General features: G+C 40.5%; 1 protein-coding gene across 1 annotated transcript in view; it reads left to right on the top strand.

Moving 5' to 3' along the window:
- The window catches only part of FNDC3B (fibronectin type III domain containing 3B), a 354949-nt gene that overhangs the window by 316093 nt on the left and 20233 nt on the right, over positions 1-18623 (top strand). Inside the window, exons 24-25 of the mRNA XM_037908819.2 lie at positions 7176-7342; positions 14127-14254. Of these exons, the coding sequence (XP_037764747.1) occupies positions 7176-7342; positions 14127-14254 (295 nt within the window). The remainder of the gene's footprint in view (positions 1-7175; positions 7343-14126; positions 14255-18623) is intronic.

Here is an 18623-nt window from a genome sequence, read left to right as displayed (position 1 = left end):
TAAAATAACACTTGCCCTCATATTTCTGGTGCATCAGCCCCCACGGTCTCAGAAGAGACAAAATGACACTTTCTCACATCAATGGGAGAGATGTTCAGTTGAAGACTGGAAGGGGGTAAACCTCCAGACCAATTGTGGCTGGAAATAGGCAGGATTTGAATGTCCGTCATGATGCAGGGTTGTGCGTGAGGAATGACTTCATGCTGATGGAAGTCTAGAGGTGAGGGTCTGTCAGCACTTTGGGGTCAGGTCCTAAGCTCATGTGACTGGATGTAGCACCATTGACTTCAGTGGAGCAGCACCCATTTTGATCAGCTGAGAATCTGGCTTCTGTTTTTCCAATTCAAGCCCTGCAAAGAACTTGATGTTCTCTTACTCCTCCGGTGAACTGTGTTCCTATTTTGCAGCTTCTGCTTTCCTAGGTGCTGCCTCACAGTGTGTGGAACTGCTGGTGGGAAAAGAAAATCACAAAAACAGATGAGGGTTTGATGTGCTCTGTAAACAGAGTAGAGGAGCTATCTATAAAAAAAAAAAAAAACTAAGTGGAAGGCGGGGGTGGTAATTGTGCAGAAAACAGGGACATTTTTACTGTTGTGATAATCCTGCTTTATTAAGCCATTAACCGCTGTTGATTCATGAAATGCATGAACCTTGGTTTTAAATTAGGCAGTTGCTGTTGTTGTGGAGAAAAAAGCCTCAGGTTGCCAGGATAAATTTCTCTTCAGCCCATTGATATTGCATAGCACCATATTTTTCAGCAAGACAGTAAAGCATCAGGCGTCTATTTATGCCATTGTACTTTGCTCGAGATTGCTCTCTTATTTAGTGCTGTGCATTGGATTTTTCTTTTAAATGAAGTTGTTGGGACATTAAAATGTGTTTCCAAAATCTAAACAAAACCCAAAGAGGAACCAGCTGATTAAACTGAGTTGAGGACTTGTGGATGAACATTCATAATCCTCTGTTTGATTGGAAGGGCTTGAAGTGGGGGTAATAAAATAGCTGTGACATACCTACCATTTCCCAGAAAGATCTTTATTGAGGAGAAAAGAGTATTGATGAGAAAATCAGAGCAATGATCTCTCCCGAACAATTTTTCTAGGACACCCTGTTCTCTCTTTTCATCTGTGTAAATAAATAAATTATTTCTGTGTTTGACAGAATGTCAGGGAGAATCATTCAAGGTGATAAAGTAAGAAGGTGGGGGGAATTTCTGGGGGATGTCTCCTTCACTAGACAAAGTCACTTTTGTTTTCAGGTTTTGGCTCTTATTGAGTGGGAGGGAGTACTACCTCAAGTTAAAATGTAGTGTTAATACTAATGGTTCACTCTTGCATGGTGTGATCTTCCGACGGTAAACACAATGCTGTTGGGATCTTTTACTGAACCATTGAACAAAATGGCAGCAAAGTTGACCACCATCCCCACACACACATCACAGAGCAAAGCCTGACTTTAAGCTTCACAGCTTGCAGACTTCAAAGTCTCAGGCTGAGGGGGGAATAAGCCTCATGGAACCAGAGGTTTCTCAAACCTCACAGACTAATTTTTGGGTTCACATAGATGGTCCACCCAGATGGATGTCTGAGCCATTTTTTCCTCTATAATTTAAACCTATGTTTATTTTTCAAGGGTGGGCTACAGCATTTACATTCTTTCAGCCAATTTATAACCCATATGGGGCAATGTTCATAACTACACCAATCTGAGTTAAAGGTTTTCAGAGAAACATGCTTCATTAACATCCTTACATTCCCTTCAACTGCTAATTTTGTTGATCTATCAAGCAATCCAATTTGTCCAATAAGATAGTGAGCCCACCTTGGCTGAGATTTCTCTCTACCTTTATCCCGGCCTGAGCAAGCAGATTTGGGTGGGGCTTGGGGGAACCAGTGAAAACAAACTTATAGTTCTCCTGGGCAAGTGCATGTAGTCATGCAGGGGAAACTCAGTCTCTGGAATTGTGCATTCAGTGCTTGTATGAGTTTCCCATCTCTCATGACAAAGTCATCAGATAGCATAAATTTTTTAGATATGTTTTCTTTATTAAGTATGTTTTCAGAAGCCAATCTGCATTTTAATTGCTTTTGTTTAAATGAGAAATGTTCATACAAAAGGAAAAGCCGGGGTATTTGTCGGCCCTTGCTGCTGCTGCTGATCGGTTTATGTTGGTGCTCATAATGTACCCTGGAAGCATCCATGAAGGGAGATTCACTGCTCAGAGCTGCTCTCTGTCCAAGGAGAGGCAGATAAATGGGTAGAGGTTAGAAGAAGGGGAAGAACAGAGAAGACTTTTTTATGTCTAAATCACACCCATTCTCGCTAGGCAGCCTTTAAGAGAGTCTCAAGTGCAGACAAGATGGCGGCCTGGGAGATGGGTGCAGGACTGTTGTCTCATGCACCGGGGGCTGTGTGGAAAAAGGCATGGAAGGGATTGTGCAAGAAGCAGAGAAATGAGCATACAACAAGGGTTGGAATGTCAGGAGTAAAGGGGACAGGGGCAATGTGAAGTTCACCAAGGAGGACAAGCTGGGAGGGTTATATAGAGCTCAAGAAGCTTAACATTATTTTAAACTAGCTATAGATTTTAAAACGGTTCACTAGCAACAGTCAGAATGAAAATAAGTTAATCTTATCTTTAATAATCATTAACTGGCTATACAACACAGGAACATACAATCAGTGGTGTCTAACAGAACAGCGTGTGCTTTGTAAATGCATAGAATAGCTTACAATGCATGATGTAGTATGATTCCAGATATGTGCAATCCAGTGCAATCCTTATCCAGGGAATACTCCCATAGGCATTCCCCTAGGAGTTCTGCTTGAGTAGGGACTGCAGAACATGTCTCTCAGATATTAAAAGCTTCAGTGCCAAATGGAAAACGCACTGCTTTTAAATGTAATGAAGATCACTTCTCAAGGAATACAAAGTGCCTACTGCAGGCTCTAATAGAATTCTACATGATTATCAAAAAGTCAGCTGTGTTTTGAAGTTTAAATGTTTGTAATCAAGATGAAATGTTTTCATTTCTTAAATCACAATATGCATCTTCCGACAGAATTAAGATCCATTATTGCTATTGCAGACTCTAACTCTAATTGAATCTGATTGACTTAATAAAGCAGCCTGTTTTCCTCTAAGTCATCTGAGAAAGGATGGCAACATTTTAAAGGTTTAAATCAGCTAACATTACAGTGTTGTGTATTGCAGTGAGGATGCAGGTTCTTCCTGGAAAGCATTTTACTTTCATTGACAGATGTTCCTTGAGATTAAAAAAGGGGGGGGGGGGGGGAGGGAGAGAGTAATTGGAATAATTATGCCTATTTCCAAATGTCAGAGCGGGCTGAATAAGAATCAGTCTAGGAAACGAAGAACAGAAATTTATGGAGCAAATCCGGAAATTCCAACTCAAAACTTAACCAGCAGCATTCCCATAGTCCTCTGTGGAAAATTGCAGGTTAATAATCTCAGTAAGTTTTCCTGAGTTTTGCCTAAATTTTTAAACAATCAGTTTCTTCAAACCTTGAGAATAATGAGGTGATAATTAATAGCCAACATGGATTTGTCAAGAACAAGTCATGCCAAACCAATCTAATTTCCTTCTTAAACAGGATAACTAGCATAGCTGATAAGGAACTGACTGGATACTTCAGGACTTTAATAAGGCTTTTGACAGAGTTCTACATATCATTTTCATAAGCAAATATGGTATAGATGAAATTACTATAAGATGGATGCATAACTGGTTGAAAGACCACTCTTCATATGTTGGATGCAAACAAAATTAAGCATATTCACTGTGCCCATTGCTCTGTGCATTCACTATCAGTGTTAGGTGACCTAAGTCACATGGTATTCTTTTTGCTCTCTGGATGGCTGACTGAAACACTTGTAAACTGCGGGAGGACTTGACTTGTGCCACAAAAACTAGTGCAAATACAGCTTTGCATGGGTATTTGCAACATCTTCTCTTTTAACAAACAAAAATTGTGCATGCAAATGCTGAGGGCCTCTGACCTCCTGCGGAGGGTGGGAGGAGGGATTAGAGCGTAGCATGTGTAAACTAGTCCTCAGGAAAACAGAGAATTCCCCCATCAAACAGAGTAGTCCCGCTGACTTAAATTTAAGCACAAACATAAGTGCTTTACTGGATCACTTCTTAATGCCACTACAAAACCTTCACTTTTGGATTCCTTGCCTTTATTTGAAAGATCAGATTGTAAATTACACAATCTAGCTTGCCTTGGGGGTGATGCAAGGCTACCCTGTGGCTGGGCATCTCCAGAAAGCATTGTGCTCCAGTAAGCACAACACCTACCCACAACTTCCCAGCCTGGAGGAGAGTACATTCTACATCATCCCTTTAGTTGGTTCAATCTGCATCCCTTCGTACACCCAGCTAGTTCTACTCATCACTGCAAAGGCAGCAGCAGGCTGGGACTCTGCCTCCATCTTGCCATCCACATACCCTGGATTGGCAGGAATGAAGAATCCTCTCACTTCCCTGAGTGCTGGAACTACTTTTGAGCTAGTCTTTAAGTTGGGATGTGCAGGGTGAGGGGAATGCTGCTTGTGTGTACACACACACAGACTAGGCCTAAATTTGCAGCCTGTTACGCTATATCCATTTTGAGCATTTAATATAAAACTACTTCTAAAAATACTTACCCTGTGATAACAGGCTCTTTCCTGGCCACTTGAAACTTCCTGTTGATGCTTACATTACTGTCAGAAGTGTGGGATAGCAAAGACAATCCGACCTGAAAACCTCAGTGTCTAAAGTTGAATAGAAGTACACTTCCTCTTCAGAAATTTCATATCAAATCAGAAAGTGGCTGAAGGAGAAGTACCTAGTCTGATCTCTCCTAAACTCTTCATAACTTGTGAGGATGGATCTAGAATTTACAATCAAAGTGAGGGGTCATTAAAGCTTTATGGGAGTATGAAACCTAATTAGACCTCAAAGTACAATTCAGCAATTTTGAACTCCCTAAACATTTCTTTTTATTGCAGATGATTCTTGACCTCTTTTTGTGCTTTGTACTTCTATGGATTTGTACCATAATTTAGCATGAATTGGTTTCTGTCCCCTGAGAGCTAATGGTACAAGCCCTTTTGTTGTGAAATCCCTGACCTGATTATTCTGTAAAAAGCCTAAAGGGCCAGGATTTATTATTCAGAATAGAACTCTAGATTTGGGGTAGGGGAAGTCAAAAGGAATCATTTTGTCTTTTTCCCAGTGGTTCCAAATCATCTAAAAGAGTTAGAATATTTGAATGCATGTATTAAACCATCAGAAGACCACATGATTCAGTCATGAATTTTATAGTCCCGTAAATTCAGGGTCCATTCAAAAAGTAACCAGCTGTGTTCTCCAACTGAGAATTAAGGATCATTTGCTGCAAGAGGCTGAGCGTGTCCTGTGCTGTCCTGTGTAACTTCAGTTCCAATTCTGTTCAGTCCTTTATAGGGACAGACCCTTACAGAGTGCATAAAAAACTAGAAATCACTGTCTGATGTATGACTGTTATTGACATGTTCTCTAGTGGAAACAGCAATGTAAATTGGAATCCAGGTTCTCTCTGGCTAGCAACTTGTACTTTATGTATGGTATTGTATTATACAAGTAAGTTTTCTTTCTTTGTGTTTGGCCCAGCCAGAACCAGTGTTTTGGAAGTCAGTGCCTAAGTACTATCTCCTTTTACAGTTCTTGTCTTCCCCCAAGAACTGCTCTCTACATCTGAAACAGTCTTCCTGATCTCATTCACTAGACAGTCTCTATCATTCCCACAAACCACTCTTTAAAACCTACCTCTTCAAGCTTCCCCCCACCTTCCTGATATTGATCATCTTGTGACATGCTCTCTTTTGAGCTGTTGCCTTGGATGTTTGTCTTGTTTTATTTCAATTTGTAAACTTTTCAGGACAGAGAAATCTGTCTGGTCTGTGATCAGTTCTGCAAATCCTGGCATGTTGATTTAAATGGAGTTACACTGGGTTTAAACTGATGTAAATGAGAACAGGACCTAGCCTGGGGGGCAGGGCTACTTGTAGGAGTAAGGACTAGTCAAGTGAGCCAGGGTTTGCAGGATTGGGCCCTGTGTTTGTGAAGTGCTGTAAATTACCAGCACTATATCAGTGTACAGAGTTACAAACCCCTCAGGAATGGAGGTTGTTCATAACTCTGAAATGTTCGTAACTCTCAATAAAATGTTGTGGTGGTTCTTTCAAAAGTTTATAACTAAACATTGACTTAATACAGCTTTGAAACTTTACTATGAGGAAGAAAAATGCTGCTTTCCTTTTATTATTTTTTTTTTTAGTAGTTTACGTTTAATACAGTACTTGTCTGTATTTGCTTTTTTTGTTGTTGTTGGGGTCTTGGGGGGTTTTTTTGGTCTCTGCTGATGCCTGATTGTGTACCTCTTGTTCCAGATGTGGTCAGTTAATAACTCTGGTGTTCTTAACTCTGAGGTTCTACTTTTTCAGGGATCAGCAACCTTTGGCACGCACCCGGCCCATCAGGGAAATCCGCTGGCCAGCCGGGCCAGTTTCTTTACCTGCAGCATCCGCAGGTTCAGCCGATCGCAGCTCCTACTGGCCACGGTTCACCGTTCCAGGCCAATGGGGGCTGCAGGAAGCGGCAGCAAGCACATCCGTCGGCCCACACCACTTCCTGCAGCCCCCATTGGCCTGGAACGGCGAACCGCGTCAAGTGGGAGCTGCGATTGGCCGAACCTGCGGACGCTGCAGGTAAACAAACCGGCCCGGCCCACCAGCGGATTTCCCTGATGGGCCACGTGCCAAAGGTTGCTGATCCCTGTACTGTAATGAAGGTGTATGGTAAAGTAATTTAATCCATTTTGATTAAGTCGCTAGTAGGCAACATATAGATAGATGTTTTCCAAATATAATTATTTTGAAATATGAAGGATTATTTGCAGAAGATACATTAAACTGTTGGTTTTCCTAATATCTAATAATAGATTTATTATATATGCTTGTTTACGTACTAATCTTTGTAATTGTATTTGGTAATTTCCGTGATATGATCTACAGTTCTTCAGAGTATGGATGGTTGGGTATAAAAAGCCTATATGCATATAACATTCAGAAAAGCTGTTGCCACCCCAAGTGCAATTGATTTCATTCTCTATTTGCTGGTTTCTAGGTTTATTCCGATATACAGGGGACCAAGTCACACCTACAAGGTACAAAGGCTGACGGAATCTACTTGCTACACATTTAGAATACAGGCAGTAAATGATGCTGGGGAAGGGCCGTTCTCAGAAATATGTACCTTCTGCACAACCAAATCTGTCCCACCTGCCATCAAAGGTATGGATTAATGATGGGATCTGATGCATGCTCTGTGGGGGCGAGGGGAAGAGGGAAGGCATGGTGGTTGACTAGTTAAATAACTTTCCAATAACTTATGATAGGAAACTAAATTCTCACCAAAGAAAATCCCATGTAAACCTGACGAGGTTAATTACTCTACAGAGATAGTCTAAAATACTGTTACTAACAAAAGTATTGTTACAGGGTGTGGGACCATTACCGTGAAATATTTTAATGAGGGGCATAACTGATAGGATGTATATGTAGGTATGCGTATGGGACTTGAAAACTAATGGAATTACATGTTGCTGTTCAACTGTGAAAATGCAGTTAACACTCCAGAGTTCAGTTTTCCTTTAATGTATAAAACTCCCATTCACATTTTGTATGCACAAGAAGGGAGATTATCCCCATCTGCATAGCCTCATTTAAGTTTGTTTTCCATAGGAAATAAGCAGAGTGCATTCAAACTAAATTCAATAATTAAAACCCTTTTGCGATATATAAAATGATCACACTTTACAGCACCTTTCAAGGAAGTTGCATTACCAAGAAGATACAGGAGCCACATATAATTTTACATTAGATGAACTGAGTTGAATTCAGATGACATACTGACCATTTTAGTGTGTTTTATCCTGTTCATGATAATTCCTACAGGCTGTCTTGATGTCTTAATCAAGACATTTCTTTTTCTCTATTGCCCATTTCCTCCTCTCTTTGCTGATTCGACTTTGACCGTCCAGTGTATCCATTCTACAGTACACCTTTTTTACTCTCCCATAATTTGATAGTATCATCTGTATTGCAGTGTTGCTCCTTTATTCTTATTAGTTGTTTTCCAGCAATCTCTGCGATCAGAACTTGAAATAAAGTTCACTCTTCCTCCGTGATAGACAGTTGGTCATCCGATATAGAATATTTATTGGAAATTTCTACCATGTAACTATTAGCAATTGCTTCATAATAAAGCTTATCAACACTGAAGTATTTCAATGTAGTAGATACCTGTCTCTGGAACTTTATTAAATGGAACATCATTGTTGCTATTTGGAGTCAATCAAATTCCGGAGCAAGATCAGCACTCCTAAATACATGTACATCTTACATGAATTTAGTCAAGCATTTCCAAACTAGAATGGGGATACAAGGTTGCATTGTTGCCCAATGGATTTCAAAATGTATACTTACGGCAATTCTTGTGCGGAAACTAAGTAGCCATTAAATATAGTCCATGTGAAGAAGCAAATTCTAATAGACGCACACCATTATCTGATCTGTCTTCTGGTAGGTCGTGTGGTTCCAGTGCTAATTCAGATCCAGTTCCATTGTAGCCAATTCTCACGTTCATATCTACTAAGATGACAATATGAAGGCGGGGTGATGTACTAGATACAATGTCATCTAACATGGGATAAAAAGCATCTTTTTCAGCATCATGCCTTGTATCATGTGGAGCATGTACACTAATAACTACTAGACATCCTACCTTCAAACTGAAAATGGCCATTATCCGGCATGGAGAATAAACCTGCAAAGCCAGTAGTGCAGATTACACCCTCAGGAACAAAACTAGAACAACGCAAGTGTGCCCATCAAATGTATCACAGACATTCAACAATCAAAAAGTCTGACCTCTATAAGTCATAGCTGTGCTCTCGTTGTTTAAATTCCACCGTATCTCCTGCACGCCACATATGTCAGCATTCAGTCTTTCCAATTCTTCATCCAGGAAAGTCACTCTTCTAATGGGGCTCTGAATGCTTGAACGTTCCACAATCCATTCCTCAGATACTGACATTGTTGGAGAAGTGCATATACCATCTTTATATCGGGATCTTTCCTCATCTCTGGTTTATGGAAGATCCATCATATGGTCCGATGACTCTGCCTCTAGTAGAAGATTTAGATGAAGCTTGGTTCCATTGTGAGTGGCAGATGAAACTGCTGAAATAGATCAAACATATATGAAACTGCCAACATTTTATGTCCTTTTCTTCCACGTGTCGAAGCTAGAGACAGTATTTGAGAGCTTGAAGGTCGTAGTTGAATGTCCATTCTCATGGCTTCCCCTATTTAAGGACAAAAATGGAAAATACTGCCAGGATATTGATGCACAACTTAAGCATTGGCTTGAGTATTTTTGTGAATTAATTAATAGATTTCCACCATGATGCAACTCCTACTATAACTTAATCCCAAAATGAACCCATCAGAAAACAGGCTGGTGACATTAGAGAAAGTGATGCTTGCCATCAAATAGTTACAAAATGATGAAGCACATAGTCTTTGTTTCATCAAAATTGCTAAATAGTGGAGACCCGGATTTAGTTCACTGGCTACACAGAGCTGTCTTAAAAGATTGGGAAACTGTTCACATTCCAGAAGATTGGAAAAGGGGCTGTATCATCCCATTTTTAAAAAAAGAAAAGAGCAATTAGCTTGCTCCAATTATAATGGAATAATGCTGCTGTCACTCCCAGGGGAGGTGTTTACGATCATACTTCTGAAACAACTGAAATATTGTTTCAACCCAAACATTAGAGACAACCAGTGTGGTTTCCACACAGGTGGATCTACAGTCCATATATGCTCTGGGAAATGTTACTGAAGAATGACTAGAGTGACAGAAAAAAGTTAATGTCGTGTTCATAGACTTTGCAGCTGCTTTTGACTCAGTGCATCAGTCAGCACTATGGATACTGCTATGCCAGTATGGAGTGCCTAGTGGAGGAACTGGACCGCTGTACATTTAGCTGTGTGAGTGTCCGTGGTTGTATTACAGACTGTTTTTAGTAGAATCAGGTTTACACCAGGAATGTGTTTTCTTACCTACATTATATAATATTCTAATAGACTGTTGATGAAGCTGACTGAGGAAAAAGTTAAGAGGTGTGAAATTTGAAGATTCATCTTTCTAGGATCTTGAGTATGCAGGTGATACTTTCTTACTTGGAGAGATTACTGACCCACTACAGTTAATGCTGGAAAAGCTGTGGAAAACTTCAGATTCAATGGGACTTAAGATCAGTGGTGATAAAACCAATGCTATGCATGCCTCCTGTAAAACTAATGTTATGCCAATGCTGCCATGTAAATGACATTGAATGAGTGAATAGTTTTATGTATCTGGGTAGTTGGTTGACAGCAGGAGATTCTATAACCAAAGAAGTCACATATCGGATCTGTCTTGTGTCAGTGACATTCAGCATCTTAAAAGGCCTCTATTTGGATGGCAGGATGTCTATGACAACGATGATATGAATGTGCAGCACAGTAGTGATTACAACCCTGTTATATGGAGCAGAAACTTGGCTGTTAAAAACAGCTGAGGCAAGGAAACTAAGCAGTTTCCAGTGTCAAAAGTTATGGTGTTTTTTTAAATATCCATTGGTTTGATTTTTTTCACAAATGAGGAGAGAGACATTCCTGGCAAGTTGCAATCTTGCACTATATGAAAACAAGATGGCTGCAGTGGTGGGGACACATCCAACATGCAGAAGAAGGTATTCTTTTTCAGAAGTTTTATAGGGGTGAGGTCAACGGAAAGAGAGTGCAAGGTCGGCCATGAATGAGGTTGGAAGATGCAATTGTGAGGGATTTAAGAATCCTAAGTCCTCCCATATTGATTCTTGCCAAAGGAAGGAGATTTGCAAGGGACTGTTCACGAGGGAGGTCCATTCTGCATGCCACCCTGGCTACATCATAACCATGTGAATCTGCTGCTTTGCTCTTTCCCATGTGTAGTCAATCTGCTCCAGTATATTTGAAGTAAATGTCTTTGGTGGTGATGTAGCACCATCATGATGGAATTTAGAGGGAAAATACTGCAACCACCCAATTTAAATTAGTGGAAACAAACTACTATACACCTGCAAGGAATTCCAACAGGAGCAATGTAATGCTTTAGTACTGTATCTTCAAACAGCTAATATCTTTACTGATAGCCTGGTGATAGGTAATATCTTTACAGGGATTACCCCATTGTTTTTTGGAATCTACTAGTTTTTTTGTTTTGTAGCTGTACTTGTGTGACAGAAAGTTAAGATGTAAATTATATTTGTTCAGTGGAGAGCACTCTTTGTCAATTCTGCTGTCCCATATCCAAAATATAATTGGATCAGAACTCCATTTTTCATCTAAATGGAAGAGTACCTTTCTGCCTAAGTATTCAGTCCTAGTTTTGGCATGGTTCACATTCTGAACTGAATGTGAAGTAGCTATGATATCCCACACATGTTGGGGGGAGTGTCAGGGAGATAACTAAATGTCAGAATACTGGCAGTGGTAGACCCCACAATATGGCAAACACTGTAGCCACAGAAACTGCAACAGGAAAGTGAAACTGAATGGAAAAGAGATGAGTCCTGTCGAGTTGGGCAACAAAACAGTCCATTTTTGATTCCCTCCAATGTCCATAGTCATTTAAAGAAGGGGAAATGTATATGATGCCAGTTTTGTTCTGCAACTGGCAGACAAAAACCTAAGAGAGTGTGTGAGGGTGAGAGGTGTACCAGCTCAGATGAAAGTTTCCATTCACAGTCTCTCCAAGTAGGCAGGTGTTGATATGAGAAGCAAATGTATATTTATAGTTGGATCTGAATATAATGCACAAGGCCCCTTTTCAGTGGTAATGGATTAGTTTAGGGTTGATGTAATTTGTACAGCAGCGGTAGCAGCACCGGTTTCTTTGACGGCTTCTCATATTACTGTATTTCCACAGGGCTGGGAAATGTGTTACTTTTAATGTGCACATGTTCTTGCATGTGCATGGCTAACAGCTCCCTGACGTGTATTGCAGCACGTGTCATTCTCTCCAGCCTCACGGTTTCACTTTTCAGCCATATGCTCCCTCTGCAACAAACAGCAAGGTTGTTATAATCTGGATGCTGCTGCAGTTGTTTTGAAATCATCAGGGGACAGATGCTCAGGTGTACATGTGAACATATTGCCATCGTTCAGAGCCCTGTGGTCTGTTGACCTGCCAGCTTGCTGTTACTGGTGGGCATAGAGTGAAATCTGATGGCTTTCAGTTGATGAAAGATCATTTTGTGAGGAAGACAGCATTTTGTGATACATCATGCTTTCCTAGATGCTAGCATATGCGCTAAACCAAAACCTCAAATCTAATCCCTGAAACTTCCAGGATCGGGGCAGGGTTTATATATGAATCCCTGTATTTGAACCTATCCATATGATTTTGGTTCTAGGTTGAATCCAACTCCCCAAAAAAACAACTCCTGAGGTGCAATCCTGGCTCTACAAAGATCAATGGCAAAACTCTCATTGACTACAGAATTTTCTGTTGCAGAAAATCTTTCAAATTTATCTTCCACCTAGCCCCCTTCTATCTCCAACCTTGCCTTCCTAAGCAAAATAATTGATGAGGTAGTAGTAATCAAGCTCCAACACAAGTATCTGCTGCCCACATCCTCATGCCCTCACAAGTGGACCATGCTACAGAGATGATACAGAGATCCCAGAAGCTGGGACTGGATTATAAGGGATGGCTTACTCGATAATTGTCCTGTTCTTTTCATTCTCTTTGAAGCACCTGGCATTGGCCGCTATAGTAGGACAGGATACTGGGCTAGGTGGACCATTGGTCTGACCCAGAATGGCCATTCTTATGTTCTTAGAGATGGCTCCAGTAGTACAGATGTAGCTCACTAGTGTTACAGAATTCCATGGAAAGTCAGCTTGCCGTCCACTTGAAAAGCACAATGGATACCATTACAGTTGAATTATTAAGTTCCAAGGCTTTTGCTACACTCACATACTACACTTCTGTAGTTTATTGTGTGTGTGTTTTTTGGGAGGAGGGAGGCGGAATAAGAGATATTTTGTCTCATTTAGATCTTGTATTGGCCTTAAGAGTCAGAAATCAATTCTGATTTTACTTTGATTCAGATTAAAGGCCCCACCTCATACTCCAGCAAAACTATTTTTAAAGTAAATGGGAGTTTTGCCTGATTACTGGATCTAGTCCGAAATTTACAAAAAAGCTAGTGTATAGGTGGTATTTTTAATATTTTAGCTATATAAACACATTCCAGTTTCTCTTACCAGACTTGTGAAGTCCTCCAATTCTCTCTGTAAAGCGTTCTGTGGTTTTTGTATAGAGAAGGTATATAATTACCCTTGGCAGAATTGGATTTTTATTTTTGTGTTTACTTTTAAGCATTTTTTATTTTTATTTATTTAAATTTTCCCAGATATAGTAGATTATGGCAGGGTCAGACAATAATTATTGAATGACACAAAAAAGAAGGAGTACTTGTGGCACCTCAGAGACTAACAAATGTATTTGAGTATAAGCTTTCGTGAGCTACAGCTCACTTCATCGGACGCTGTAGCTCACGAAAGCTTATGCTCAAATAAATTTGTTAGTCTCTGAGGTGCCACAAGTCCTCCTTTTCTTTTTGCGAATACAGACTAACACAGCTGCTACTCTGAAACCTATTTAATGACAGTAGATCTTTAGATTCAAAAAGCTAAAGCTTTATAACTGTTAAAACACAAATTGTCAACATCATATGTCAAATATACAAAGTAAATATCCCTAAATCAAACTCTAATTAATGAGTTCTCAAGCAGCATTTTTCTTACTTTGCCTATCTGTAAATTTCTATTATGATTGATGGAAATATTTTTTCTTCAGTTTGTGTGTGTACAGTGAAATCGACATTTGCAAAAAAATCTAATCATTCCAAGCCTATATATCATTTATTGCAATGTCATTGTTTACATTAGCGTCTAATATACACAAATTTTATTACAGCCCCTCGAGTGACACAGTTGGATGGAAATGCCTGTGAAATCACATGGGAAATGGTCCCACCCATGAAAGGAGATCCTATCAGTTATGTGGTGCAGGTAGTGGTTGGAAGAGAATCTGAATATAAACAGGTAGGGTCTTACGTTTAAGCTTTTCATTTCTCATTAATATAAGAAACATAAAATTAAAAGCTCTTCATGCTTTGAAATGTTTAGCTGTTGTGCTCACAACTAACACACTGGAAAAAGCTCCTGGCACTGGTTCCAAAACTGACATTTTCAGACCTTGAATTCACTAATGGAGAGTGGCTGAGAGCAGTGAATAAGAGGATGGAATCCACACTCTTAATGACTCAGAAAAAAACTCTCACTATTCAAAACAGTTTATTCTCATCACAAATTCTGTGTGCCATTTACATTTACATTAGTAATCTGTTTTATGCACTCTCATAAGTGCAATAAACCGATATGTGTGAATGCATCTGATTCCAGAAGAATACTATAAAGAAAAGCTTTGGAGAAACACAGATAAAAGGTTTGATAGAAGTGCAGGCTGCAAAATACATCCACAAAAAGAATATATGACTGAATGATCAGGTGCTTGTGTACAGTCCCCAATGCATTTTCCAAGAACTTTGAATAATGTAGGAGGCAGGAGGGAGATCAGTAACCTTTATTAAATGGACATATGGCTCATTGGTAGGGTAATAAATGCAACAAACCACAGTTCTTATTTCTGCTTATCTTACTCTTTTTATATTAAAGATAGTTATTGAAGCCAGCTCTACACTTTGCAGGGCTTCAAATACATGGCCACACATTCTCACTGTGCCCAAATTCCATGGGATGCAGATGAGTGGGGGGTGATAGCACAAAGGAGCTCGTTGCAGTTTTCTGATTCTGGGCCCGATTTTATACCAGCCCCAGCATAGATGATTTATGCCAACAGGTTACGGCCCATAAGAGACATTCTTCCAGGCAGAGACTGTCAGAATAGAGCACACTCTCCACATGCCTCCTACGCTGGGGACTGCAAGAGTTTGGTGTAGGAACTGGCTATCCTACCTGTAGGCCTGCTGGGACTCTCCCATTCTGGGAAATCCCTAAATGGGGAGATCTGACTGCTTTCTGGGCCCTTTGTGTTGCCTGATTCTGACCCATGGCATTTGGTTACTTAAGGGGTAAAAAACCTGAGATCTGCTCAAGTGCGGAGATGCAACAGAAGCCAACAGGTCTTTCCTCGTGGAAGTGCTTGTTACTGAGAATTGTTGATGAATGACATAACAATGACTATCAAATACTCTGCCTCCATACATAGCCATGTTCCAGGGTACACAGTTAAATATCACTTTAGAAATTTCAGAGAGAATTTTTGAGTTTGTTTTGTGAATTGTCTATGTGAATTGTTGGGGGATTTTATTTACTCCGTGCTGCTTGTTTAGAGAAACAGGTCTTGAAATACAGCTGGTGACTCACAAAGGAAGGGAGCATCATTAAGGTCCCAGCTCTCTTAGCACTTGGGTTAAATTTTCAGAATTGTTTTAGGCACTAAGCTATTTTGGTCTCAGTAGACAATACAGAGGTAAAAATGCCAGCTGGCAGTCCACACTATGTTTCTCACCAATGGTAGTGGCATTGGGGTTGCGTCTGTGGTAGATATCCCTAGAAACCTCATTGTAGTCAAGGCCATGAGTCTGCATGGTTCATAAAACTGAATTGCGTGTGGCTGGGGCAGACAGCAAAGACTCTAATTTTCCCTCCCAGACTCTGTGTATTTATTTTAATATCTCTGGCAGAGGGAATGTTTTTGTTGTTACCTGTTTAGATAGGCTGCTACTTCCCCTCATACACAGGCAGGAAAGGAGTGGCCAAAGCCTGCCCCTCTCCCCGCCCGCCCCCAACACGCTGGCCAGTGCAGCTAAACGAGTATAGAAGTGGAATTAATCTGTGCCTGGGAAAGGCCTAGAGTAGCTTACTTTCCCCTTTGAGCAAGGGAGAAGTAAAACTCTGCTCCAGGTGCAGCCTAACTACACCTTTCCCCTTTCACTCGGGAAAATGACAAGCTAGCCTGCAGAGTCCACAGTGGGGTCCTGATCCTTGATTGTGGCTCCTATTTAGTTCACCTTTAAAGAAAAATCCTAACTACAGTAATATTCAGGATTACTGTACATATAATAGATAAAGTTATAGTAGAAATCCACTTTTCAGATTTCCTTCAAAACAGACATACACATTATAAAAACAGGTTTTTTAACAGTAATAAACAGTTTGAAGTCAGTTCAACCAACTAAAGCAAAAACTGTTCCCCTGTGACATATCAGTCAGTAACTGTCAGTTGTCAAGAGATCACTCAATTTGCAGCAATCTGTGGGCAGCTATTTAAGACTCGGGCTGAACAGCTTAATTGGGAAAGCGTGTTACAAGTCCATGGGACAGCATCTCTCTGATTGCTGCCAATTGATTTATTTCAGATGAGTGTAGCTAGCTGGTACCTGGAACATCTTTTTTGCTCATTTAACTTCAAGCTAAAGCAGTTATTTGTGATGACCAAAGTAGAGAAAAAGAGTATGTGTGTGAGTTACACAGAAACACCTTTCTCTGGAACAGAACTAAGCAACATAAAGGATTGATCTGCAAAACACTTAGGCCTAGATCCTCAATGTTATTTAAGCATCTAACTCCCTTTGATTTCAACCTTGCTACCTATTAACTTCAGTGGGACCGTACTCAGAGTAGAAAGCATCGTGCTCAATAGCATTTGTAAGAGAATCATTTTTCTTGTGCAATGAATGGGAGGAATGTTTGAGATTTGACATGCTTCTCTAACAGTGATATTACTATTAATATAAATGCGTGTTTATAAAGATGGTGGTGGGCTCTATATGATATAGGATTCAGCATTCATTTTGTGTTAGGAGTTTTAAACTGCCCTGCTTGGTTTTACAAGTAAGGGTATTTTTTGTCATCTTAGTTTTGCATCTTCTAAAACTCAAAAAAGGTGGTGGTGGTGGTGTTGTTTTTAAAAGAAGCCTTGCTGTCAGCAGCAGCCAAGTGGGGCAATATCCTTCTCTGGAATGTTCAAAGAAAATTGTTGATATTAAGTAAGTTTCCCTGTTACTCACCGCATGACTATTCTGGGCCTCTTTCTGGCACCTTTGCTTACACTATGTGGTTCCTTATTCCACATGGAGTCTCCTTGAACTCCGTTGGAATGATCACACTGTAGACCTATCCTAGATCTACACTATAGATCTATATCTGTATGACTACGTCGCTCAGGGGTGTGAAAATTCCACATCGCTGAGCAATACAGTTCTACCGACCTAACCCCCTGTGCAGACAGTGCTGCGGCGATTGCAGAGCTTCTCCTGTCGACAGAACTACCACCTCTCAGGGAGGCCGATTAACTAAGCCAATGGGAGAAGTTCTCCCATCAGTGCAGGAGCATCTTCACTTAAGCACTAAAGTGGCACCGCTGCATCGGTGCAGCTGCCCAGTGCAGCATTTTAAGTGTAGACCTGCCCTCAGAGTACTTAAGGGTCGCAGAATCAAGTGCCATAGTTGGAAAACACATTTGGTACAGATGGATCTTGGCCCCTCAATACCAGGAAGCCAGCTGAGGATGCAACATGCAATCCACTGCCTCAGTGGTGATATTTTTCATTAAACAGCAAAACAACATCTACAGTTGATGTGGATACTGAGCATAGAGCCATCTGTTTCAATTTACTCTCTGTTTTCCCACAAATTAATAGGGACAAAGACAGAGTACAAATTAGAAATAACAGTGGACCAGATTCTGCCTCCCTTACTCATGCTCAGCATTTCCTTATTCTGTGAATAATCCCACTGACTTCACTGGGACCATTTGTGGAATCAGGTACTCTGTACAGTGAATAAGGGTATCACACCTCCTACCCAGTGTGTGTTGCATCAGGAATCTATGTAACAAATAGGCTGGGGAGCAAAATATCAGTAGGAAATATTAGCAGGAGAGAGTAATTCCCTTAGGCAAATTGTAGCTCCAAGTGAGTTTTACCACTTACAGACAGTATTAGCATTAATGATGATCTGTTGCTGCATATTAAATGAAAGATCTCTCCAGGAAGAGGCATTTCAGGATGTATGCCCAGGAAGGGGAGATGTTCACTTCACTCCTGAGGTGATGTGTGTGTCGAGTAGTCATTCCTCTCTGTCAGATTGAAAGAATGTATTAAAATCGGGTAAAATAAACATTCCTGTTGGAGTTGTGTTAGTTAATTACATTCAAACTACTAAAAATGACCAGTTTACTAATCTGGGAGACCCAGTTTCTAACAGCTCTGAGCCCTCCTGTCCCCTGCGTGTGCTTCTCCTTCATATGGAGCAGGAAATTGAGTTTCCACTCACAATAGGTCTAAAGAGAGGAAGAAAGTTACCATGGAAGTAGCACTCCCTCCTTCAGTCCGGCACTCCTGGGTATTCTGTGTTCTTGTCCTCTTTGCCCAGAGAGGTAGAGGGT

This window comes from Chelonia mydas, chromosome 9 (genome assembly GCF_015237465.2).
Source record: "Chelonia mydas isolate rCheMyd1 chromosome 9, rCheMyd1.pri.v2, whole genome shotgun sequence".
NCBI classification, from domain to species: domain Eukaryota; kingdom Metazoa; phylum Chordata; order Testudines; family Cheloniidae; genus Chelonia; species Chelonia mydas.
The sequence above is the reverse complement of the archived record's forward strand: the minus strand, read 5'-3'. Positions and strand labels throughout refer to the sequence as shown.